At 39.0% G+C, this 26488-nt stretch overlaps 1 protein-coding gene across 1 annotated transcript in view; it reads right to left on the minus strand.

Annotated features, from left to right (window-relative positions):
* Nucleotides 1-10741: 10741 nt before the first annotated feature.
* Nucleotides 10742-26488, minus strand: part of sult4a1 (sulfotransferase family 4A, member 1) — a 34095-nt gene continuing 18348 nt past the window's right edge. Inside the window, exons 6-7 of the mRNA XM_084345389.1 lie at nt 22614-22752; nt 10742-15873 (exon numbers count right to left, since the gene is read on the minus strand). Coding sequence (XP_084201515.1) covers nt 15761-15873; nt 22614-22752 — 252 coding nt within the window. The 3' untranslated portion in view covers nt 10742-15760. The remainder of the gene's footprint in view (nt 15874-22613; nt 22753-26488) is intronic.

Here is a 26488-nt window from a genome sequence, read left to right on the forward strand (position 1 = left end):
TCCTCGAAATTCCCCCGGGTGAATTTTTATATAACTTACTTGTTTTGGTAATTTTAAGGCTTAAAATGACCTCAGCTAATTCCAGTTTCTGAACTTGATCTCTTGGCCGTATTTATGGTGTTGATGCCTTTTGAAGAATTTTGAATGCAAATATCAGACAAATAATATAGCTTTCTGTGCAGTTAACACACCAGGGAGGCTGTGTTTTAGATTAACACGCAAGTCTGTTAGCGCTGACCGGACAGCTGCTGAATCCGCCAAGTTCTGGAGGAGACAGCTGAAGCCCAGATCTTCTGGAGGAAAACACCGCTTTGGTATTAAAAAGTGGATTTATCTTCACTTTTCGCCTGCTGTAACGAGCCAAGGAGGTGTCGAAATCCAGTGTAATGTACTTAATTATTTTGACTGCTGACTGGAGGGGAAATTTATTTTAATTAATGGCTGTTTCACTAAAAAGACCACGCCATTGTATAGCATAAAGCTAGTTTATTTGAATTGATAGAATATTTGAGAAGGATAGGAAGGGGGTCGAGGTCAGGGGAAACCATGGATGAGCAACCGGACCTGGCCTGGGCGTCGCCGCAGAAAGGACAGGTGTGGAGAAAGTGGCAGCTAGACATATTACAACCAAGGTCATTGAAATTATTGCACACCATTTCACCAGTCCTCCCTTTTTTTGTTGGCCAACCAAAGGTCGTTAGGTGCATATTTAAGACATTATTGAAACTGGCATGAGTGCAAAAGTCAGAGTTTTATTAACCTGCAAGTATACGTAAAGCGTGGAACTAGAGGGCTGGAAAATAATTACAGCTGGGAAAAAACATCCCATTTCTTAGGTCAAACTGCAGGATCGCATTCAGATTTAGCTGATTTTGTGAGATTTTAATCACTAGCTCACACACACCATCTACACGACCGTCGACATTGACAGTCTGGGTTAAATGTGGGTTTAAATTAAGCTTGAAATTGTCTCCAGAGAGGTAGGGTGGATGCTGCAACATTTAAGAGGAATCAAAATCAATTCTAATCACACTGAATAAACACAATAAATGAGACATGGAGCAAGGGAGGAAACAGAGCTTGAGCTCTTGTGATGCAGTGGATTTTCTCTTCCTCGTACCGAATTCTTCTTCATCATCAGATTTGTCAGATGTGATTGTCTTTTTTTCCTTCCTTCCCATTAAGATCAGATTTTTTTTTTACAGGACCAGCTACCAGTGCACATTCAACCGATAATTAGATCGATATTAACTAAAAAGATCTTAATCTTAAACTACGGCAAAGCAGACATTAAATTAATAAATAAACAGAAGAAGAAAAAGAAGAAGAAGAAGAAGAAGAAGAAGAAGTAGAAAGGGGGGTGGGGTTGTCGGGCTGCTTGGGGCATCTTGCTCCCTCAAGCACAAAGCACACTTCCACATCAGAATGTCACCAGAACAACAGCTGCTACTCCAGCGATCATCCTTTAAAGTAAACTTTCCACAACTCTCCAGAAAGCACACACACACACACATACCTACACACACACACGCAGTGTCTTTAATGAATAAGACAGTGAGTGGGAGGGGTGGGCAGGGGATGGAGGGAAGTTGGGTAGTGTATAGGGGGGTGGAAGACACAAAGTGCTGATATTATGGGAGGAAATCTGTGCGGGAAAGACAGGCAGTCAAACTGTCAGGCGTGAGCGCTGAGACGGAACAAAGAGGAACAGTGGAGACGATTACAGTGGCGTAGCGGAGTGACAGAGGCATCGTGCACACAGATGAAGATGAAGGCAGAGGGGGAATTACACTGCCGTGCACGGACCGCAAACATAACACACACACGTGCACGCTCGATTGATCAATGCCAGAGAGGAGAAGCATCCTGATACAAGGCCTCAGCACTCTCTCATTAGGCCTCATGGATGCGGAGTGACGACTTCCACTTCCGACATCAGCCAGCAATACTACTGCAGCGGCTTTTAAGCCGAGAGGTTGTTCTTTTTTAAATGTATGCCTTCATTTTTTGATAAACATATGCATGCTGCTGAGGAATGTATGGAATAAAGCACAGAAATAATAAGTTAGTTGGCTGGTTCAGAGGAAAAACTGATGCCTGCTATCGCAACAGAGGTGCAAACAAATGACGTCTGCTTTAACAGCTGCCAGAATCACTTCTGCTCTGACCAGTCTCCGGGGCCATGGAGCATCATTTGTCAAAGAAAGCTGCCTGGGAGAGATAAAAATAATATATATATTCTACTGCCATCTTCTGGATGATACTTCACATAACAACACAGAGATAACATTCTAACACACATTTCAGGCCAGGCTTTTCTGAGGCCCCCATTTACACCCTTATCAAGTGGTACCCAAATACCATCAGCTCAAACTGGGTGTGTTACATATATTATTTTGGGAAAGCAAATGCAGCAACAGGAGCAATAAGCGCTCAACCTTGGAAACTTTGTTGAAGGACAAAATGAAATTTCATAGCTTCAGAGTTCATTCATGACCTTCGAAACAGAATTTGACAAAATTGGCCAAAAAATAAAAATGTAAACAAAATGTGCATATTCTGATATTGCCATGTTGGTGATAACACAGATAAGTTAAAACTTTGCATTTCTTGATGTCACAACCTTGCGTTTCCTTTGGAATTTTTCACTAGTGACAACGCTGTGCTTGTGACACTGGTGAGGTTTAGGCACAAAAACCATTTTGTTAGGGTTAGGAAAAGATAATGTTTTAGCCTAAAATACCTGTTTTGGTCACCACAAACGTGGCTGGAGATATCCTAACTATTCATCAAAAATATCTGTTTTTCCTCCCCTCAAACACATCTTGAAGTTATCTCCTTTTAAGTCTCCTTAAAAATATTCAGTGGTGTAACAATTACAAATGTTGTTACTGGCTTGCGAGCCTTGTCTCCTGCAACTCCACCACCATCCCCTCCACCTCCGAATATGAAAGTGAGTACTGTGACCGTGATATGACATGTACAAATTTGAATTGTCTGTGGTTTGCAGAAACATTAACTGCTAACTTTATATCCTGATAACTGGACCAGTTGTTCCCGGAACATCATAATTAATGTTGCTCCAGGACCTAATAATAGGAATGACAGATGCAATATAACATTTACAGCTCTTTAATTTTCAAACAATCTGACAGTGAACTGGGCAGAGGCATACAGTATTAGGCACAGCTGGTTCAATGCAAACAATACAACACAGGCTCTTAGAGCCATTATATGATGTTTAAAACTAATGAACCTGCAATGAATTATGAGTGCTTATATAGAAACAATAGAAGCACAAATATGACGAAGTGCATGGGCTTTTTTTTAAAAAAAACCAACACATTCCTACATACAAGCAATTAAAGTGCATATGTGCCTTTTAGAACAATAGAGGCCATATAAAGAAAAACAAATGATAATAATAATGAAGCAGTGATGTTGCAAGCATAAAGTAGTAAGAGAATTAGTCAGAATATTTGATCGTAATATCACAAGCATAAAGTCTAAATAAATATTACAATAGTAAAGTCATAATTTTATGATAAAAAGTTTTAATTTTGCAGTAATCTGCAGATTACTTTGTAACAAGTTACCCCCAACAACTAATCAATCCGTTCAGCCACAACAGCTTACTTCAAATGTGGACTTGGGTGGGTAGAAAGAAAGAAAGAAAGAAAGAAAGAAAGAAAGAACACAAGTGCAATGCTTTTTATCATCTTCTGCTTGAAAAATCAATTTAAATACAGAAGCAATTGTAAATGTTGTATGACACAGGAAATACATGCAATATGTTAGACCTTGAGAGCAAACATGATATGTGTTTTGTAGGTAGGTTTAATGAAAGCTTAAAAATCTACTTCATGTGTTGAATGGCTGTTGCACTGCAAGGTCTCCAGGACTCTTCTGACCTCTTCTTTGCTCAGAGACATTTGTTGTCAATATCAAGTAAAACCTAAAAATACACAAAACAATGAAGATTTGTGAATTGAGGAGGTTGATCAGTGTCATCTGCTGTGGTGAGTGCTATCCTTGTGATGCTCTGCTGTTGGTGTAGGGAGGTTAATGACTTTGGAGGCGGTGTAACTGACACTGTTAAGTTGTTTTTTGCTGGAAACAGCTTGGTGAAAAAGCAGAGGAAACAGTACAGCAGGATGAGATAATTATGCTTTTATAAAGCAATAACAGGAGGTAGAGGGCAACAGAAGGTGCTCTGATCTCACACTCTTTTATGGAGAGCAGTGATGTGTTGATAAAAACTGGGTTTATTGCCTATAACGAGTCCAAGTTACAACCCTGATGCCAAAAATGTTGGGATGCTGTGTAAAACATAAATAAAAATTGAGTTGTTCCTGAGCCCATGTAGTAATATCCTTTATACAGTCATGTGTTTTCTCTTTCATACCCAATCATGATACTGTCATCTGTTGCCACTAAACCTCTTTACCTGTGAGAAGGGTCAAAACAGGTGTTTTTGAAGCATTCCACAACTTTCCCAGTCTTTTGTTGCTCCTGATAAAACATTAAACATTAAATCGTCTTTGTACTGTTTTCAATTGAGTATATATAAAAAGGATGAGCAGATTATTACATTTTGTTTTATTTATGTTTTACAGAGCATCTCAACTGTTTTTGTATTTGAGAGTGTCAAGATGGTGACGTGCTTTGCTATGTATGGAGGCCGGGTTCAGTCCAGTACAGTGTGTGTTTGGTGCACCTGTGATAGGTTTGTTTGTTGTCATTGTGCTGGAGATACAGTGCCAATAAAAAGTATTCACCCCCTTAATTGTTGTACTCTTTTAATGTTTTTATAAATGGAATCATGGTCAATATACGAAAAATATACAATACAAAAAAAAAACTCTTTCATGTCAAAGTGAAAACAGATTTCTACAAAGTAATGTCCATTAAATAAGGATATATAATGTAAAATAAGTGATTGCATCAGTATTCACCCCGTTTAAAGTGACTGACCTGATTCAACAGAGGTCCAGCCAATTTGTGCTAGGAGTCTCGCAATTAGTGAACTGAAGATCACCTGAGTGCAGTGAATGTTTCTCCAGTGATTGTAGTATAAAGACACCTGTGTCTGAAGGTCCAGTCACTGTTAACCAGTATTCCTGGCTACAATTACACCATGAAGACAAATGAACACTTTCAAGTAACTCCCTGAAAAGGTAGTTGAAAAGTGTAAGTCAGGGGATGGATACAAAAACATTTCCAAGTCACTGAACATCCCCTGGGGTTCAGTTAAATCCATCATTAAGAAATGGAAGGAATTATGTGTAAAAGCGAAAGTTACACATAAATTGTTTAAAGACAACAAGGTTAATGTTCTGGAGTGGCCGAGTCAAAGCCCAGACCTTAATCCAATAGATAATTTGTGGCTGGACTTGAAAAAAGTGCTGTTACGCCCGATCCCTGTGCAACCTGACAGAGCTGAAGCAGTTTTGCAAAGAAGAATGGAGAAAAATTGCAGTGTTCACATTTGCAAGTCTGATTGAGACCTATCCACAAAGACTCAGTGCTGTGATTGCGGCCAAAGGTGCGTCTACTAAATACTGATTTGAAGGAGGTGAATACTTATTCAATCACTTATTTTACATTATATATTTTTGTATTAATTGACATTACTTTGTAATTGTAATAGTAATAGTTCACCTTAACATCCATTTTTGCAATTTTTTTTGTTTTGTATATTTTTTGTATATTGACCATGATTCCATTTATAAAAGCAATTAAAGCTGAAACAATTAAGGAGGTGAATTTCTTTTATAGGCATCGTAGGTATTGTGATTATCAGCTCATTTGTAATTTGTAATTTATTGTTTTTTTCCAAAGTGTCATACACCAAATGATGCCAAGCCTGTATGGATTTACAAGACATTACACAGATAAAAAAGCAATAATGTGAAAATATAATGAGTGAAAGAACAAATATAGTTCATCTCGATACATGTCAAAGACTGCCAAACCAAATGTGAGCACAATCCTGCAGTCTAGACATGACAGCTTGTACTTGAGTGTACCTTTTCACATCAAACATAAAGCACCATGCTGTTTGTTGGTAGCATTTAACAAAAATTGAGCTAAATTAAACACTTTGTGATCAAGTACTGACGCCTGCAGTCAAGTTTATTTGATTTACCTTGAAGAATATGGCAATATTTCTATTCTACAACTTGAGAAATGACGTCAGTCCTTATCTGGTAACACACAACACCAGAACAGTTTCTGTTTATAGGGTAATCATTATGGTACATCCTCTTAAATACTGGGTATGTTTTTGCTGATGTTTTTACAATTTACACAGTACGTAAGATGAAACTGGACTGTAAAAGGAAGTCTTCCAGGGTATTACCAGGATATTACTATATAACCTAACAGATTAGTCTCTTTTCTGCGCCATCAACACAAACCTCTACCATATAGGTTCCACAACATTAGTAAGTAAAACATGAATATTTACTCAGTAAGTAAGCTGAAACTGTACTGTAAAAGTAAGCCTTGTCTATTTCCAGGGTATTACTATATAACTTGTAATAGATTACTCCCTTTTCCATAGAATCAACACAAACTTGTACCATAAAGGTTCCACAACAGTACCAAGTAAAACATGAATATTTTCTTAGTAAGTGAGATGAAACTTGATGGTAAAATGAAGCCTTGTTTGTTTCCAGGGTATCACCTGGATTATATAGATTACTCCCTTTTCTGTGCAATCAACACAAACCCGTGCCATATAGGTTACACAACGTATAGAAATAAAGTAACCCATCAAAGTAACTTATTAATTAAACTAATCTGCCCTACAAAGGAAAAGTGCATAACTGCATTCCGACAGAATGCTTACTGTAAAAAGAAATCACACTGATCACTTCTAAATACATTTGTGAAATATTGACTATATTAGGGTTCAGTTGTGTGGCCCCTCACTTCCTGAAGGAAGTCTTCTCCCTCAGGTCAGATTCTCGCTGCTGATGCTGATGCTCAGTGTGCACATGCACTCTTTCAGGACAGCTCAGGGTCTGTGCACAATGTCCTCAGGTCTCTGGACTACAAGACAGATCGTTAAATGACATAGAGAGCCAAAAACTAAAGGGTGACTACTGTTTAAATGATGACCTTACAACGGATATAATTTATAGTGAAGTTCAAATGGCTATCAATAAAGCAAAACCAGGGAAAGCAGCTGCAATTGAAAATATACCAAGTGAGATATTCAAATTGTCCAAATTATTTGAACATGTTTTGAATCTGGTAAAATACCATCTATGTGTTCTAAGTCTATTACAGTGTAAACCCAATACCAAAAAAATGCAATGAGGACCCAAGGACACTACTAAATTACACAGGCATCAGCCTAATAAGCACAGTCTTCAAACTGTATTCTTATATAATTAATAAGAGGCTAATGTTGTATCTGGAGAAGGAAAGCCTCCTGGTAGAAGAGCAAAACGGGTTCTGTATATAAGATCATGTCTTGAGCCTACCTTTGTACTGTCGACAATTATATCAGATGTAATGATACAGAATAAACCTACATATGCATGTTTTCTGAATGCTTTTGCTATGATCATTATAAATCTTGAAGCCTACACATTTATTCAATATGGAGTAAATGGAAGGTTTTACATGGCTATACAGGCCAACTACAACAACACCACACTGGTGTACGATTAAATAAATATTACACAAATTGGTTTTCAACATCTTAAGGGGTGAAACAAGGCGATTCTTTGTACCCCACATAATTTTGAAATTAATATTAATGATTTGGCTAAAGAAATTAAAGCTTTAAGCTGTGGGATAATGTATGGAAAGTATTATTTTGTATGCAGTATGTATATGTATGTATGTGCTCATCTGAGATCTGGTATTTAACCACTTATGATTGAAACTGGACTTAATAGCAGTCTGGAAGAAGAAAGGTGAATTTGTTCTATGTGGTGTTTGGCTGATAGAGAAAATAAGTTCCATTTTGTTTCTTGTAATTGTTAACAATTATTGACTACGTACATATGGATGATGCAAAAAGATTAAGCTGGCTCTTTACATATGAAATATTGAGAATAGCCACTTACCTAGAGAAAGCATGGGAGATAAGGAAAAAAGGTACTGTAATTATCAAGATTGTTAGTTACACATCGTAACTCCAGATTCAATGAGTACAGGCATAGCCCTCTAGGTGCCTCCAGAATCACCTAGAGGGCACTTTTCACCCCTGATGTGTTTGCAGCCCTGCATTCAAGATCTGCACATGCCAGAAAAAATCTGTGCTCTTGGCTTGATGTTAATATTGGTGTTTACATTGTTCTTTTTCCACCTTTGTTTTGATACACATCACCGACATCAGAGGAGTTGAATTGCGATGATGTGACACAACCAGAGACCGATGAGACTTGGGATACCACTGTATGTAGCAGAACCTCAACCTCTACTAGTACCAGCACCTCTATGGGACTCGTCAATAAGCAGGAAGAGGAAGAGGAGGACACAGAACGATGTGGGTGACATGATGGAGACCTTCACGGACATGCAGAGGGAACAGCATGATGCCTTCATGCAAGCAGAGCAGATTCGCCACCGTCAGGAGATGGAGATGTTGAGCGAGTGGATGACGGCACGGAGGGAAATGGAGGCGCATTGGGAGCAAGAGACAAAAAACATGTTTCAGCTACTTGCTGCCATGGTGCCTTCTCTCCAGAGGCCCTCACAGCCGCAACACCATTGCACTCCTCTGCACTACTCCTTCTCTGCCCATGAGGGCACTTTACAGCCACAGAAGTACAGATCAGACTTCCACAACCTTTGGTTGTTTGACTGAAACTGTGTAATATTCAGCTAATTTCTTGGCAAATGCTGCTCCTTACACCATGTAATTTTTTTCAAAAGTGCTTTCATATTTTTAATATTTATATTTGGATATTCTATTTTATGTTTTCTATTTTTTTGTAATCTATTTTATTTTCAATTGTGCCCATTACACTCTGGTGGTTGGTGTTTTGTTAAATTACTCAGGTCATTTTCAATAAAACGTATTTTGTCTGTTATAATCAGAAAACCTCTGTCTTTTTTTCATACTATCTATATAATTGATCAACAAAAGATACAAAAAAAAGATTCCAGTTACATCATAAGAAACCCCTGAAATATTAAAGGTGCATGATTTGTCTGTTATATGCCAATAGGTCCACACTTTTCTTGTCACTTGTCAGCACTACAGACTTGCCAAAAAAGCACACAAAGCATCTCTAGTGGTGTTTGATGTGGTATTAGCACAGAAATAATTGCAATCACGTGCCTGTCCTCTTGACCATCGGTGTCATCACTGTTGTCTTCACAGAAATTGTGATGCACGCAACAGGCTGAGATGACAATCTGATGTTGTTGATGTTGCGATCATACCTCTTCATCAGGCACCACCACCTTCACTGAAGATGACCAAATGCCCTCTCACCAGTAATCTGAGCCTTGCTGAGGTGGTTGTTGAAAGTAAGCTGTGCATGGATAGTCTGTTGGTTTTCAGGGTATGGCTTCATCAACCATGGTAGATGTGGATATGACTCATCACCCCAGCATCACCACTGGCACGTGTACGCCTTCAAACCTCTCTGTGATATTATGGAACACTGTGTAGCACTTTGACCCCTCTCATACAAGGATGAATTGCCAACCCACATTGATGTCCCAGAATTGAGTCTATGGTCAATCACACCTTCTACCTAACAGAGTAGAAACCTTTACAGTTAAAGTAGTCTACAGGGCTGTTGGGTGGGGCTAAAATCCCAATATGAATTCCATCAATAACCGCTTCACATTGTGGGAAACCCCACCCGCCTCAGAAACCTTGAATTTTTGCCTTGAACTCATGTTCAGAGGATGAGGGGCATTTAACTGCCATTCATAATCTGTCCAGTTGGTGATAACATGCTCCCACCACACACCACATCTCTGCCGAATCCAGATGGTCCTGAGGCAAAAGGAGAAGTTATGTAAATATAACTAAAGTGATGCATAGATGAATAACTTACTCAAAATTATGAGATAAAACGTCATAATGAGATCAAAAGCGGAAATTATGAGATTAAAAACTCCTCAGCCCTCAGCTCATTGCCCTCTCCAGCTCACCTGAGGTGCCTGCCCTCGTCCTCGTCATTCCCCATTATTGTTAAAAGTTTACTTTGCAAAAATCCTCATCTTCCTGCTTTTGGGTCCGCCAGCACTAAAGCCTAACAATTTTCCTCATGAGAATGGTGACAGAAATCTTTGTTGTGAAAACAAAAAGGACTGTTATACCTGCAGATAAGTTTACTCTCAAGTGCCAAAGATTAATTGTGTATATTACAATACTCAAAATTAGTTCGGGATATTGGGTTATGGGTGCATATATGCATGGATATGCAACAAAAGTCAAAGCATTACCTGAAACATACCATTTATGGTTGAAACGTATTCTCCCTACAGAATAAAAGAAATGGGCATATGCGAGTATTGTTTCTAAATGATGAATATTCATCTGCCATCTGATGATTGCCTATACAATGCAGCCCTCTATGTTCCCAATTTCAACTGCATTTCATTTCTTTTACCAGCCTGTATTTCACGGTAGTAACAAACCACCTTTCACTGACTCATTTCCATTCCTCCTGATAGCAGCACTTTGAGAGCACTAAACACATTTGTGCAATTAACAGAAGGTCTGAACAATAGTTAAAAGAAAAAGAACACAGTCATTAGATATTGCCTGAAGACACAGCTTTATTAATAAACCAGCAAGCAAAGCATGTAAAATACAACGCAAAGATGCCCAGGAAACAGAGACAGTCATGTATAAAAACCCAAACAAACCACCTGTAAACAGAGTGACAGAAGAGAGAACAATGACCAGAAAGAATGAACGAGTCAATGTGACGGGTGTGTGCTGAGGTTGTTGTTTACATCCACACAAGAAAGACATTCACAAGTGTCTGGTAGAGGGATTGGTCTGCTGGACTGGAAACTACTGTGACAACAGAGCAAGAGGAGGCGGTGCTGGACTACTTGTAAGTGATGCCTCAGGCTAATAGTCTGACTCCACATACTGCTGCTGTGGTGACAATACAGGGAGTAGCAGAATACAGTAAATGCTGGTTATGGGTTAATACACTGCAACTCCTGCAGCCAATACCTGACAATTCTGAGAAACAGAGAGAAAGAGAGAAAAAGATCACTGATCATCCATTAGTGGTAGTATGATTGCTAACCAACCCTATTTACACTTGTGCACTTGATATGTCTTGGGTAGCTAGAAAGCAAAGTGTAACTGTATCCATCACATTAAAATCTGATTCAGACCTGCTGTGTCTATGGCAGCTGAAGTGACACTGAAGTGATCCATTGTTCTTCCACTCACATGTAAACTGATGGGAAGAAAAATGCCGCCAGCTATTTCAGCAGGTCTTAGAGGAATTGGCATGTTGCTGTACGGTTTATCTGATCCCTGATGATTGCTACCTGCGAGTGAGGAGTCGGAGCCTGTGAAGACATCATTAGCTACTCTTCTGTTAAACAGTTAAACTGTTGTTGTAACTAAACTGCTAAAGAGAACAAGTTATCCTTCTACTGGTGTTTTTTTAGCTGAGACCAATGAGCTTCAGGTGCATTACCCAGCACAGTCAGCAGAATATATAATGTTGGCAGTTAACATTTTTCCACATCAGAAATGATACATTCAGATTTGTACATCTCATAGACTATGTATCATGTTGACATTTTTACAATACATGTCCTATCATGTTCACATTACATGTTCAGGACCTGATGTTGATAGCGTGAGGTGGTGATTGAGTTATGTGTGAAGGATGCTAAGCCAGTGGCCACAGTTCAAGTCTGCATTGCAACAAAAAAGTTACATTTTTGACAGGAAGTTGGGATATCTGCAGCCACGTTTGTGGCAACCAAAACAGGAATTTTAGGCAAAAACCTGGTCTTCTCCCATCTCTTACTAAGTTGTTTTTGTGCCCAAATCTAACCAGAGCATAAGCACATGTTTTCAAATGATAAAATGTAACCTACAGAATCTCACTGGGGTTCAGTAGCCTGAGAATGATCACGGCTGGACACCGAAGTGGGATTGAACACAGACTCTGAGACAGATGGAGGTTGGTTTATAGACAGGGGATACAGCACAGAGATGATTTACAGCAGCTCTGACCGGTACTATGACTCCAGGGACCAGAAGACACAGCAGGCAGGGAGAGGCATGAAGCAGCAGCAAAACGGCATGTAGAGCCGGAATATTTTCACATTTTACTCTGTGAACTGAGGATTTATTTTGACCAAAGCAAAGGTGATTGTGGAAAGACAAAACAAAAGACTCTTTAGATGAGTTTTGTTTTGTCCAGTTTGAAGTGTGTTTTACCATGGGAATTAAGTTTGTCTTAGTTCAGTTAAGGAAAGTTGAATCCAGACGGTATACAGTTGCATTTTTCTGTTTAATAAGGAAAATAGATGGTAAGTATTTAGTTTCTTTGCATTTTGTGAGTTAACTTTGTTCATTTATTGCACTAAAAGCTAAGAGAGCTTGTGAAACACAGCAGGGTCACACCTGGCATATTATAGCTAAAACTACGGGGCTATCAGACTGTCGCCTCTGATACAGGTGGTATTACAAGACAGGATGGGCCGGGGCTAGCTGGTCAGCATGCTAACTGCATAACGTAGTTTTCTTCAAACTCAGTTGTGAATGTGTTTAACTAGAATTCTGGCCATATCTTACGAATTGCACATTTAAAATACAGAACAATGTCATGTCTTTTATTTCATGTAATCTTGTCAATGTTGCCTTGAGTTTTTGGGATAGGTCTTTGTCTACTTTCATGTGCATTATTATCAGTACAGTATATATGTAAACAAGTTTCTTTGTTTAATGCATGTGTATTTAAATGTGTTTTTCTGTCTATCATATGTTTCATAATTGCTGTATTTTTACTCTGCGAAAAAAGGGGAAAAAATGATGTCAAGGCCCTCAGTCTTGAATTCCATCACAAAGAAAATAAAAAAGTTTGTCTAAATTATAGCCATTATAGCTGGGAGACGATAGATCACATAATATTTACTGTGTTTGGCGCAACCTCATCTGCAACAGAGCAGCAGCTGCACATTTAACCACCAGGAGGTATAAATTTGATGATATACAGTAAACACAGTGCAGCAGATTGCATCTCAAATGCTGACGATGTAACCACCACGTTTTTGTACAAAACACCAGTTAATATCTCAAGCAAAATGTTCAAGTGTGGAGTGTGCTACCCCTTGCAACCATTATTTCTAGAATGTGCTCTAGATTCTTTGTCTTGCGTTAAGCCCGTTCATCTCAGTGTCAGATCTTACCACAGTGTTATTTTTGAGCGACAGAGTTGCACATAATTTATCATTCTACACAAAGTGCATTGAAAGATCCTTGATGTATCCTTGATTTTGTCGTCAGTGGGGACACAGAGGAGGCTGAAGGCAAGACATAACTCTTTGTCTTGCTTGCTTTCTCTCTCTCTCTCTGTCTTAGACAATAAACATACACTCACATACATCCATACACACACATAAAGCTTATACGTTAGTGTCCAGTGACAAATGGTAAAGGAAGATGAAAGTCCTGCAGCACTTGTAGCAAAAAAAAACAATGATCATCTGACACAACAGTCTCCCAGCCATGACACTGAGCTGCTGGGTTGATTTAGGCGTGATAGGCTTCTTCTTTTCTACAGGCTTCACCTCTTTCAGTTACCTTCCATGCATCAACCGGGCTTGGAGCCACCGCTGCATTAAGACAACTGCTAAAGCACTCAGTTTCAGGGTTAGACCGATATATTAGTTTGACACATTACAGGGCAAATGTCTTATCGTAGCTAAATTATATTTTCAAAAATCTTTTCAGCAGCAGAATGCTGCCCAGTTAATTCCTCACTCACAGGCAGTAATGTATTCCAGTTTCCCCACCAATAAACCGGTGTGTGGGGCCTGGCCTATAGAGCCACTTACCATAAAGCTGTTTCATTAGTCTGGGCCTCTCTGAAGAGGTTAAGTATCTCATGACGGTGTAAATGTTTCAGAGGGTTTGACCACCTGACAACCAGACACATCACGGAGTATTACTGAGGCTACTTACATATTAAAGATATTTGTGGCTGATCAACACTGTTATTTAACAGATCCAATGGCTTGCAGGTGAACAATAAAGAAATATAATAAACTTTAATTAATCAAAGTGGGTTAAATGACCATGTGCAATGTGAAATGGGTCGCTCGTAGTGATGACCCCCTGGAGAATCATCACTTGACTCAACAGTTGCTCTATGAAGGATTTTAGCTTCTTTAGGTAATTGACTTGCTTTTTTTCCAGCTAGCAACTTTATTTTTTTTAGTGCAGTCTGCTCAACCTGGTTTCCAGCAGGCAGCTGTTTTCAGCAAAACCCCCCACTATACACCAAACAGCAGACAAAGTTAGCAACTAGCGAGGGAACATGGTGGAGCATTTAGCAGCTAAGGTGACACATATTTTTCTCAAGAGTTAAGCGAAGACCCAAACAGAGCTAACAGGAGTGTGAATATTGAACTTATATTTGTTGGGCAGACAGAAGCATGAATCTAAATGAATGCTAATATTGCCACTCCTTACAAACATGTTTAGCACATGAACATTTTGACATGATAAATCAGTGTTGTCCCCGATCCTGCTGATCAGCTCAAGTATGATAAATCAGATAAATCAGTGTTGTCCCCGATCCTTCTGATCAGCTCAAGTAGACTAGAATGGCCCTTCTAGTTAGGGAAGGCTAGAGACATTTGTATTGGCATGGCAATGTACAACAAGTTTTGTAACTGTCTAAAACTGACAGTTCACATCATACCCTCTTCAGGTATCAGTGGTGAAGTGTGTGCAGGTGGGAAACTCAGATTTGAACCTCTCTTAAGCTCTTTTTAATCACCCTTCACAAACTGCTTCTGTCACTAATGCTGTATACAAATGAGTGCAACACATTGAAGGCTTTTAAGGAGAAAATGTCTAAAAGTGTGCACCATTATCCAATTGGAACAATTTCCGTATCTCAGGAACACTTTTTGCCCCTCATTTGAGTTACTATTTTTTAGACAGTTAAGAAAACTTTTGCTTACAGAAGATTTTGGACAACACTTCCTGGTTTGTTTCTGGTATACTCATGAACTTCGTGGGTCAGCAAATAAGGGATAACAGGATTACAGGACAAACCAACATGAAGAAATATTTCGACATTTAGACATGTGATTTTCTGTGTATTTCAGTCACAAATATCTTCATGTATTTTGATTATAAATGTTGCCCAATACTTTAGGTCAAAAGTATTGGTATTAGCCCCTAAAAAACCTACATCGGTCAAACCCTGGTTAGTATTTACACATATACATACACAGCAGTGGGAACATACCGTGGAGGTAGGGGTTGAGGGAGGTTGGTTTACTATTGATTGAGAAATTTCATTAAATTCCCAATAAATCTGGATTCATTTGGATCAGTCCACAAGGGTGGGGTTGGTGATGACTTGTTGATTTGAGACAGATTGCATTCTGGGAAAAGTCTTGTAGTGTACTCCTACTGTCTTACTGTACCATAAACTTCAGACTGATTGACTGAATGGCGATGTAGTAGCGTGGGCTTTGGCAGGAAGTGTGCACTTGTCAACTGTACTGAAGTAGATCAGTGGGTGTAGAGTAGGGAGACGATGCTGGGGGAGGGTCCTCCTCACAGGCAGAAGTCAAAGGTCAGGTCAGACTTGCCCATCTTCTGTCTGTAAATTGTGTCGAACTTGTCATTCATGGACACTGTGAAGACGTCCTTCCACAGACCCACACGACCTGCAGGCAGGATACACAGCAAGAGGGAAGAAATGAAAGCATCCATAAAAAGTTCAGTTACCTTTGAAGATGACATACTATTGACAAGTTTTGTACAGAATGAAGTGTGTTGGAATTTATTTTTGATAAAAAATATTTACATGTCAAATTATAATTGATATATGTTTGGTACTAACTAATGCTTTCATTCTGGCTCATCGTCATATTGGCATTGTGTCACTGACTGCGTCGTGTGGTTGGTTAGTTGGAGAGCTGGCCCAGGAAGACAGCAGTTGCTGAAAGAGAATTTTGCCTAATATGGCCAAAGACTTGGCTGAAAGTTGAGGGAGCCTTCCAAATTTTCATGACAGCGCGCCTTGAACTTTGACAATCTTGCTCCTATATCTGCTGCAGCCTTAACACAATTTTTTTTATTGTTCTTACACTTAGACGACAGACTGCAATGACAGATGAAAGCACATTTGTCAGTGAGCTGTCAAATGTTTGTGCTCGCCCAGCTTTGTTTTATGTTGCGTATGTGACGTATCTTCCGCTGCCAGAGTATTGTCGGTCAGCCAGAAAAGAATGCCGACTTACATGCTGCAACATGCCACCGGATGTAGCAGGACATCCTGGTATTTTTTCGCATTCTGTATTTCACATACTTCAGGACATTCTAAATCTTTTTCTGACATTCTAAATAGTATGGTAGTTTGGGTATTGGAACGCAAGGCTTTTTTGAGGGGATTCCCAGAAACCCAATGACTTACACTTTCAAGGCAGTGAGAAAAAGAGACAGTGGGGTACAAACTCAAGTTAGTTCACAAAAGCAGCCATTAGTTCTCTGAGGTACAGAGTGGGTGGGCAGCACCACCTTTTGCATGTGCAACGTTACTTAAATGCAGACCATAAGCGAGTCTGCTGTCATGGATCATTTGCTTTGGGACCTTCCCTGCATAACCCTGGGCCGCACTCAACCAGATCCTCTGCTGTGAGAGGGATGTCTTGGAAGAGTCCAAGACAACATTACAGTATAACAAACCACACATCTTTAAGGTTAAAATATAACAAATTAAACTAGTAAGCTTTGTGTATGAGATGACATTAAATATGCTATTTTACAAAAAGCAGCTACAAATTAGGCTTTGTTTACCATGTTATTCTTTCACAATTTTTTTCACACAGGTCTGTTAAGCTTTGTGTAGCTGCATTGGACCACAACCACAACGTGATTGTTACCACCCTAGTGTTGTGGGTGTGTTGGTGTTTTGTGCGTTCTTGTTTTCCCCCAGGAGCTACCCTCTTCTCCCCTCCTCTTTGCCTGTGAGTGGAGGAGACAAAGTGGCAGTCTAAACCTATTGCTGTCTAAAAAGACGAGACAACCCTTGTCAGAAGTGATTTAGAGATCATTTGCAACTTTAATTAATGCTGTGTCATTGCTATGATGCACTCTAAAACCTGATCATGAAGTTTAGTTCAATAATGAATTTATAATAGGTCTTCTGAAAATCTGACCAAATCTGCTGAAAAATATACATACAGCAAATAATAGGGCAAATTGAAAGATACATTTAGGTGATTATAGAAAGTTGTGTGAATTGAATGTTCTTTGTAGCATGGCCTCTTAACTTCTGAGTGATTCTGACTGATAGCAGCTGGTGACTCTGGGCCCATTTTAATAGGGCTTGTTTGATACAGCCACAAACACTACAATGGGAAAGTCTAATGAGCTCATCATTGATCTGAAAGCCCATCATTGAACAAGTCAGGAAAGTTGCTTGGAACCATTTCAAAGCAGTTATAGGACCCAAGATCAACTGTGCCAAACCACTTTTTGTAAGTATAAAGTGCATGGCACAGTTGTGTCACTGCCACGATCAGAAAACACAAACTATCACCTGCTGCCGAGAGAAAACTGGTCAGGATGGTCAAGAGTCAACCAAAAACCACCAAAAAGCAAGTCAACGAATTAGAAGTCAAGCGTGTTTTGCATCACCATGGGCTGAGAAGCTGCTGTGTTAGAAAGAAGCCCCAGCTCCAGACGCGACTGAAGTTTGCTGCTGATCACATGGACATAGAAAAAACAATAGAGGAAAACTCTGGTCAGATGAAACAAAAATGTAGTTTGGCTACAATGACCAGCGATATGTTTGGAGGAGAGAAGGTGTGGCCTTTAACCCCAAGAACACCACACCTACTGTCAATCATGGTGCTGGTAGTATTATGCTGTGGGGCTGTTTTTCTGCCAGTGGATCTGCTGCTCTAAAGAAAGTAAATGGAATAATGAAGACGGAATTATCTCCAAATTCTTCAGGAAAACCTAAAATCAGCAGCCAGAAGATTGGGTCTTGGGTGCAGTTGAGTAGTTCAAACAGGACAATGATCCCAAACACACATCAGAAGTGGTAAAGGAATGGATCAATCAGGCTAGAACTGAGGTTTTGGAAAGGCCCCCCCAAAGTCCTGACTTGAACCCCATCGAGAACATGTGGACTGTGCTGAAGAAATAAGTCTGTGCCAGGAAGCTAAGAAATTGAGTTGAACTTCACTGATTCTGTCAAGGCGATTGGTTAAAAATGTAGCCAGAGGCCTACCAGAAGCTTGTGGATGGACATCAAAAGCACCTAATCAAAATGGCCAAGAGGCTTTAAACCAAATATTAGAATTACTGTATGTATATTTTTGACCCAGCAGATTTGGTCACATTTTCAGAAGACCTATAATAAATTAAATATTGAATCAAACTTCATGAATGTTTTTGTGACGAAGTACTATGTGTTCCACTCATTCCATCACAGAGAAAGTTTCAGAAATCATTGGACCTCAAGACTGCAATGATACATATGTTATTTTCAAGTGTATATAAACTTTTGACCACGTAGACTGTAGAATCCAGATTAATTTGCATATCAATAGAATATTTCGTACTTAACGAGGCAAAGTTGAAGAGTTACATTTTTTCATGGGAAAAAAACCCAAATATGTAATTGTGAGGAACGGAGATCAGTTTTCAGGGTTAAATTTATGCCAGGAAAGAGTTGCTTATAAATGGCTTATAATCAATAAAAATGCTTGATAGTATCAAAAGTCTTATTGATGATATTACACATCTTATAACAATTTAAAAAGGTCCTTTTTACCTGTTAACTAACGTTTATTAAATGGACCTCAAAATAAAGTGTTACATGACTAAAACAGATTCATTAGCTAAAGCCCACCGAGTTATGCCACTCCCTAAAACATTCATTAATTTACATCTTGGCAAAGGAATTCGGTTCAAGTAAAACCAGATGTGAATTAGATGACTGCTTATCTAATCTAATTTATTGAGTGCTGTCCTATTTTTTTGTTCCAAATAGGGGCACAAAATATCCTCAAACTGCTGTTTTGAATCTTAACAGTTGGCTTGAAAGCTTTTTGCTTTGCTTCATGCAGATTCTAATTTTGTTTTCTGTACTGAAAACATCACATGTTGTTTTACATGTTTCAGCTGCAGAGTGAATACAGCCTGATGTGGCAGTGACTCACCTGCTGTGGTGTGTGTGAGACAGATCAGACTGACAGGCTGTGTGTTAAGCCTATAGCAGACCAGACATCAGACTTCCATGTACTAAAAGGAAAATAAAATTGATGGGAAAACAGAAAAAAAGCACGTGACAGAAACCAAAACATCAAATCAAAACAGGAATGGTATATAAACAAAACTGAATAATAAGAACACATTTATTTAAAGAATGTGTAAAAATGTACACATGAAACTCCAGAGAGGGTTAAAACAGGCTGGGCCTTGCAGGGTTAAATCATACCCTATATAGTTTATACATTAGTTATAGTATGCTGAAGTAAAGTATATTGAAATGCAATCTGTGGTGTAAGATCCAACATGTAGCCACATGGTGGTGCTATAATCCTGTCAAACTGAGTGTAAGAAAACACTATACACCATCAGCCACATTAAAACCACTGACAGCCAGGTGACGTGAATAACATTGATCATCTCATCACAATGCGATGTTCAGGACCAAGTGAACCCCCTCATCACAACAACACTACCCGTTGGCAGTGGCCCCCCAGCAGGACAATGTGCCCTGACACACCACAAACACTGCTCGGGAACAGCTCGGGTCAGACCGGGCCTCCAAATTCCCCAGATCCCAATCTGATCGAGTATCTGTAAGACGTGCTGGAGCAGGTCTGATTCATAGAGGCCCCAACCCCCCAAATACAGGACCCAGAGGATCCACTATAAAACGCCCTGGTGCCAGACACCACAGGACACCCTCAGAGGTCTTAAGTCCATGTCTTGACAGGTCAGAGCTGTTTTGGCTGCAAAAGGGGAACTTTCACAATATTAGGTAGGTGGTCATAATGTTATGCCTGATAGGTGTATATATCCATTAGGGATGCAATGGTACAGTTTTCCCACGGTTCGGTATGCATCACGGTTTTTGGGCCACGGTAACGGTACGGTATCTTAATATAAAACTACTCACACTAGCAAAGACAATATTGCATGTAAAAATAATTAAAAGCAGATATAGTCAAACCACAAACCTTATTATAAAAATGTAACACTTATCTTAATTGCCTTCCATAAAAAAACATATGCAGTATCCAATCAAGTTAAACAGCAAACATTATTGTAGTATTGTACTGTATTGTTTGCCTTTGTGTTTTGAACCTAACAGGGCGTATTGAACGGTTCGATAAAATATTGAATGTTGTTGCATACCTAATATCCATGTATTTAACTTAAAGTGACTTATAGCGATAACTATGGAACCCAAAGGTGTTCAATATGGTATAAATCTAGAAATGCATATGTGTATTTAGAAATTCTGAGAAAAGTAATCATATGAATGAATTGTGTAAAAAAAAAAAATAATGGAAAAACTATCAAAAAACTCAACTCATAATTATTTAATGCCATTTCATTATTTTCATAGCAACAATTCATCTTCATTCACCTCTTTTATTGCCACATATATTAGAGCCCAACCGATATATTAGTTGGTCAATATTATCAGCTGACACTGACCTATCACAGATATATCCTGTCACTGTATGTTCTATGATATTGGCTGATATGAAACCTTTTTGTTTTACAGACCATGATGCAGAAGAATTCTTACATGTCCAGTGAAGATTACCGTTTCAGTGCAGTGATGTCATTTTAGACAATAAGGTTTATTGTTAAACTTTAAAATGGATATTTTGCCTCTCTTACATATCTTTGTGACAACTGCTTCATAACCACATTTGAGGGATCACTGCAAAAAAAATTGCTTATATTAAGGGTGCCACGAATCGTATTTTTCTGTCAAGGTTAAGGTTACTGTCTTCAAGCACTGCTTGACTTGTCACCACACGAGTGGAAACACTTCAAACATGAGCGCAAATCTCAACACCACCACTCAGCAATAACACTGTGTGGAAGCAGGATGGCCGAGCAGGTAACGCTGTCAGTGAAACAGCAGTCTCTCTCTGATGCCTTCAGACAAACCTATCCTACCAGTTCAGAAACACCCCCCCCCCCCCCCCCCCCCCAAAGAAAACACCAGTGCAGTGGGGACGTTCATTGCTAAAAGACTTTCATCGCCAAATGAAAACAGCTGATCCACGTTACATTGTGCCCTCTTGTACTTTTTTTTAGCAGCCAAGTTATTCCCGACCTTTATGAAAAGGCACCAGTGTCATAAAAGACTAATTGGCTAAAACACAGACTCTTGGCTGTATGACAGGAAATCAAAATGCATACAAGAATAGCTAGATAATTGATATTGCACTTTACATCCTGAATATAGTGAATTATGTTTACTTAAAATAGGCTGAGCACTAGCTATTTTTGAATGTATGTTTCTCTCAGATTATATTGTCTGTGGGCTACCAGCTGTGAGCTGTCAGGACAAAAGCGCACTTTTACTTTTGAAATTACTTTTTATTATACCAGTAGTCAAGGCCAAGAGGCACTTTTCACATTTGAAAGTGTTTTTATTTTTATAATAAAAACCCAACCAGTAACATGGTGATCTAAAGTGATCTAGACAAAATATTCAATCCTATAGTAATGGTGAAATCCATTGATTGTACACATCTAAGTCCGTTTATAGGTCTTCAGTAGTGCACCTACAATTGTCAAAAGTTGGACAGGAAAGCCTCTGTGTTACCAACGTTATGTAGGGTATGTCCTCTAGTGATGTCATCTGAGTCAGTGTTGGTTAGTGCTGAAGACTGCAAATTTGAAAATGTGGTAAGTGGTGTGAGTTTTGGAGATATTGGCCATAGAGATGCCTGCCATTTCTCCAATATAATGGAACTAGATGGCTCTCAGCTTGTGATGCTAAAAGTACTCGAATCTGACTGTCATATGGTTGGCCAATATTATCAGCCAATATTGGCCTATCACATATATCGGTATCAGCATTTATGCTGCCCAATTTCTTTTATCATAATGCAGAAACAGATGCTTGGGGTAATTTACAATTATCGTGATTTTTGGAAAGAGACATTGCTGTCGAGTTTTTTCACATTTTTTTATTCATGTTTTTTATTTTCCATTATGTAGAAGAGAAGGCAGACATGGTCTGAGACACATTTGGCAAGCCTGATGCTTTGGAAATGCTACTCCACAGTGTCAGTGTCAGCTACAACGAGAGCCCTTTCAGCCAGGCATCTCACAGCAGATGACAAGGATCCAAAAACTCAAAATTCTGCCTAGTTAGCAGACCAGAGGAATGTTGTGTTTATCCTCTTCCACTCACCCCTGCAGATGGACAGTGCCTCTGTGTTGCTGCACTGCTCGATGAGCTGATTACAGCTCTCCACCATGCCCTCCAGCTGAGCCTTGTCACAGGAAACACCCAGGAAACGAGCTAACTGTTCCACAAACGTCCCCGAATCCTGGAGGAGAAAAAAATTCGAAATCTATGAAAAAAATCATTTCATACAATTATAGAGAAAACTGCCTCCCTCTTGAATTCTTACATAATATGATGGCAGCAATTCTGCTTCCCTAAACAGTATCCACCCACAGCTGTAGAGAACACAGTGCTCCCTTGCTCACACAATCTATGTGGTAGAAAGGTGAGACACACTTGCTGCAGACATATGACAATTGTAAGGACAACATGTACAGCTCTCACAATTTATTATCTAGGATCATATGGGTTATCAGTGAACTGGGTTATACTGTATACACATGCATGTTTATATATGGGTGTCTGTGTGTTCAAGGCATGTTCAGTTAGAATTATTGACCCAGATTGCAGCTCTGTGAGGCTATAGGCTACACAGGGCTTTAAAGTTGCAATAAGCAAGAACTGTAGTTTAAAACACTCAACAATTAACTAAAAACAGAACAGAATGTGGATAAATATGTCAAAGACGTCTGTGTGATATCTGTAAGGTATCAGAGATATCTACTGAAGTTAACATGCTAACAAGCTAGTCCTGTCTCACAATACCACTTTGTACCTCAAGAGGCAATAGTCTAACAGTATAGCTAGGCCTTCAGAGATGGTACCGACTGCTGTCAGTAGCCATCCTCTCAAGCTCCTCTCAAGCGTCATGTATCTCCGGTCCCTGTGCCTAAGTGTCTTTGTTGTCCCCAGAGTCCTGTTCGGAGCTGCTGTAAATCACCTCAACCCTGTATTCCCTGTATTCCCACTCCCTGACAGAATTCCCTGATGGGTCACCACTGTCTCAGGCCTGAAAGCCTCCTGGCAGTTTAAAGTTATTGTGCTTGCAGTGTAAACAATCTGACTCTGAGCTCCCTGTCCTGGGCGCGAGCTGAAGGTCTAACTAAGCTAACTGACAGCTAACAGCTGTTACAATTAACAGTAGTTAGTGGTTATTCTGGTGGTATGCTGTCTCCTTTTTGTTTGGAGTATGAATTCAACAGGTGACCAATTCTTATATATTGCACCTTAAAGTTAAATGCTAATGTCACTATGATCACAAATACAAAACTAACAGCACATTAGGCTGCTGACAATTAGCACAAAGCAGGCTGGAGACTGATGGTTATTTATTCCTCTATTTCTTAATGGATTAAACAAACAAGATATAATGTGTTAATTAATAATCAGTTCACTTTAGAAGAGGTTTTGTTAACTTTGGACAGAGCCAGTATAGCCGTTCGTGTCTTTATGCAGAGCTCAGCCCTCCTAGTTTCCTACTTAGTGTAAGCTACATATGATAGTTGTTTTGATTATCTAACTAGAACTAACTAACTAATTCTGACTCTAATGTCAAACTATTCCTTTAAAACAGTAATATTGCATAATTGCCTTTGCCTAACGTGTTAGCAAACAGTTGCCCGTTTACATATCCAGCAGAAATATAGCAAGATTAGCATTTATTTTGAGTCGTGCGTCTCGCCAACCTGATTAAGGTACATTTAATATTCCCTCTCCTTTTAGGTCTGGTTTGATTTCCACCAACTTTTGAGGAACCTTTGGAAAACCAAACAATGAGCTAAAAGAGGCTAAAAAGCTTTGTAGAGCCACTCATATTTAGCGGGATTATCACTATAAGTGAGTTTGTTTTGTTCTTTTACATTACACCATTGATCATTGCCAATATAAAAATAAATATAAATAGTGCAGCTTTAAATTTAATTTAATGTAGTCTTATGTATGACCACTGCTACTGTGTATATTAAGTGTCTAATTTGCCCCTTTTACTGAAGACTTGGAGAAGATGTACAGGCCTGATTGACACTGTGACACTGTGCTGTGATTGAGGCTAGAGGTGCAGCTACTAAACACCGACTTGAAGGGGGTGAATCCTATGCAGTAACTTATTTTACATTATATATTTTTAATTAATTGACATTACTTAGGCAATTTCCACGGAGAACTGGAAAAGTATTAATTCAAATGGCATACAATAAAGAGTGGATTTTTTCTCAACACTGGGCATGTTGGTCATGTTTATGCAAAAATGCCAAACAGTGAATCATTCAGACTGGTTACGTCTTCTCTGTTCAGTTCTAAGAAACCAATTCTGAGAAAAGCCTATGATGTGAGTCAGTGCCTCATAACCACGATAAGATCAGATAATGTAAAAAAAAAAAGGGGCCTTTGAGAAAGCAAAGGTCAAATATTGTTGTAAATGTGGCATATTATGTTCTTTTTCTTTAACTGCAGAGTTTTACACAAGAATGTTATGAGCTTCCACATCTTAACGAATCAAACTAAAGGTTAAATTAAGTTATGGTTGTAGGCAAATGATGGGAAATGTGCTTTTGGTTCACAGATAAGTTTTCCTTTACATGCAGGGTTTTTGTCAGCATATGCTTTGATCTGGCATGTCCCTACCAATGTCAAGGTGCTGCTGAATTATCCTTACCAGTGTGTGTTTTCCAATTTCAAATGATCTTATCATTATCATTACACAGGACTGTTGATGAGATCTATGCAGAGCCACCAGATTTGTGTTGTTTGCAAAAAGTGGACCGTTTTGATGAGGGGTGAAAGACTGAGATGTCAGGAGACCTCACCTGATGATCTAGCAACTTGCTGTACAACACATTGTTGGTGGTTACAACACTGGAGGTAGTAGTAGTACTGTGGATAATTTACCAGACTGAATGTAGATATTTTATCCCAAAGTATGATCCTAAACTTTACCAAGTTTAAAAAGTTCTTATGGAGTCTAAACCTGACTAAGTAGTTTTGGGGCCCAAACTTAACCAAGTAGTTTTGAGGCCTAAACCTACTCAAATCCTGGTCATTTGACAACATTGGTAACTGTCCAAAAGCCTTAATATGTCATAATATGTGAAGTGTTTGTCGGCAAGCTTTATTTTGAAAGTGTAACTGGGCAATGTGTGCTATCTATTATTGCCAACTTGACAAAAGACCCCTTCACCTCCAAAACTGCATCATAGTTTGAAGCTTCAGGCCATTGATCAAGCTGTCATATATGATGAGTTGGGAGTGAGAATGTGTTGTCTTACTAGCGGAAACTGATGAGTTGTGTAGCCAAATCAACAAACTGACTGAAAGACCGAATTACAGAATCATAGGTGAGGTCTTTGAAGTTAGTTCAAACAGAGTAACACATTACCTACAGGTTTATTTTCTTGTCACATTCATTGAAAATCATTTATGGCCTGTCTAACTTTTTAATTTATCACTTAAGGTTCATATTAATACACTAAAGCCTAAATCATCTGTTTAACATCAGAGAAAGATTCATATAATACATGTCCTGTTTGACAAATTGTACAAGTAAATATATTTTTAGAGCCTTTGGGTATGGGGGAAACATCCTTCTTTGAAGGTTGACCTATGGCTGTCTCCTTATCTCTTCAGAGCATTTAATGTAAATCTGCCAATTGGAGATGGTGATAAAATAACAATAATAATAGCAACAACAACAGGCTTGTAGTTGATGACTATACTATATCTCGCTTTGTGTTGGACAGATGACTAGATTAATAGACCTGACATCCAGGACTTTGCATTTTTATTAATCTTGTTAAGTGTTTTAACTCACACAGACACACATTTTAGTCAGAGTTTATATTAGAATATTACTATTCAGCAATATTGACAATTTGGAAATTGGAACCTACTGCAATGGAAAGTAAGACAAAAAAGAAAAATGTGCAGCTGCAGCTGTCAGGAAG

The sequence above is a fragment of the Pagrus pagrus genome (assembly GCF_965226575.1).
Source record: "Pagrus pagrus genome assembly, chromosome: 23".
Taxonomy (NCBI): Eukaryota; Metazoa; Chordata; class Actinopteri; order Spariformes; family Sparidae; genus Pagrus; species Pagrus pagrus.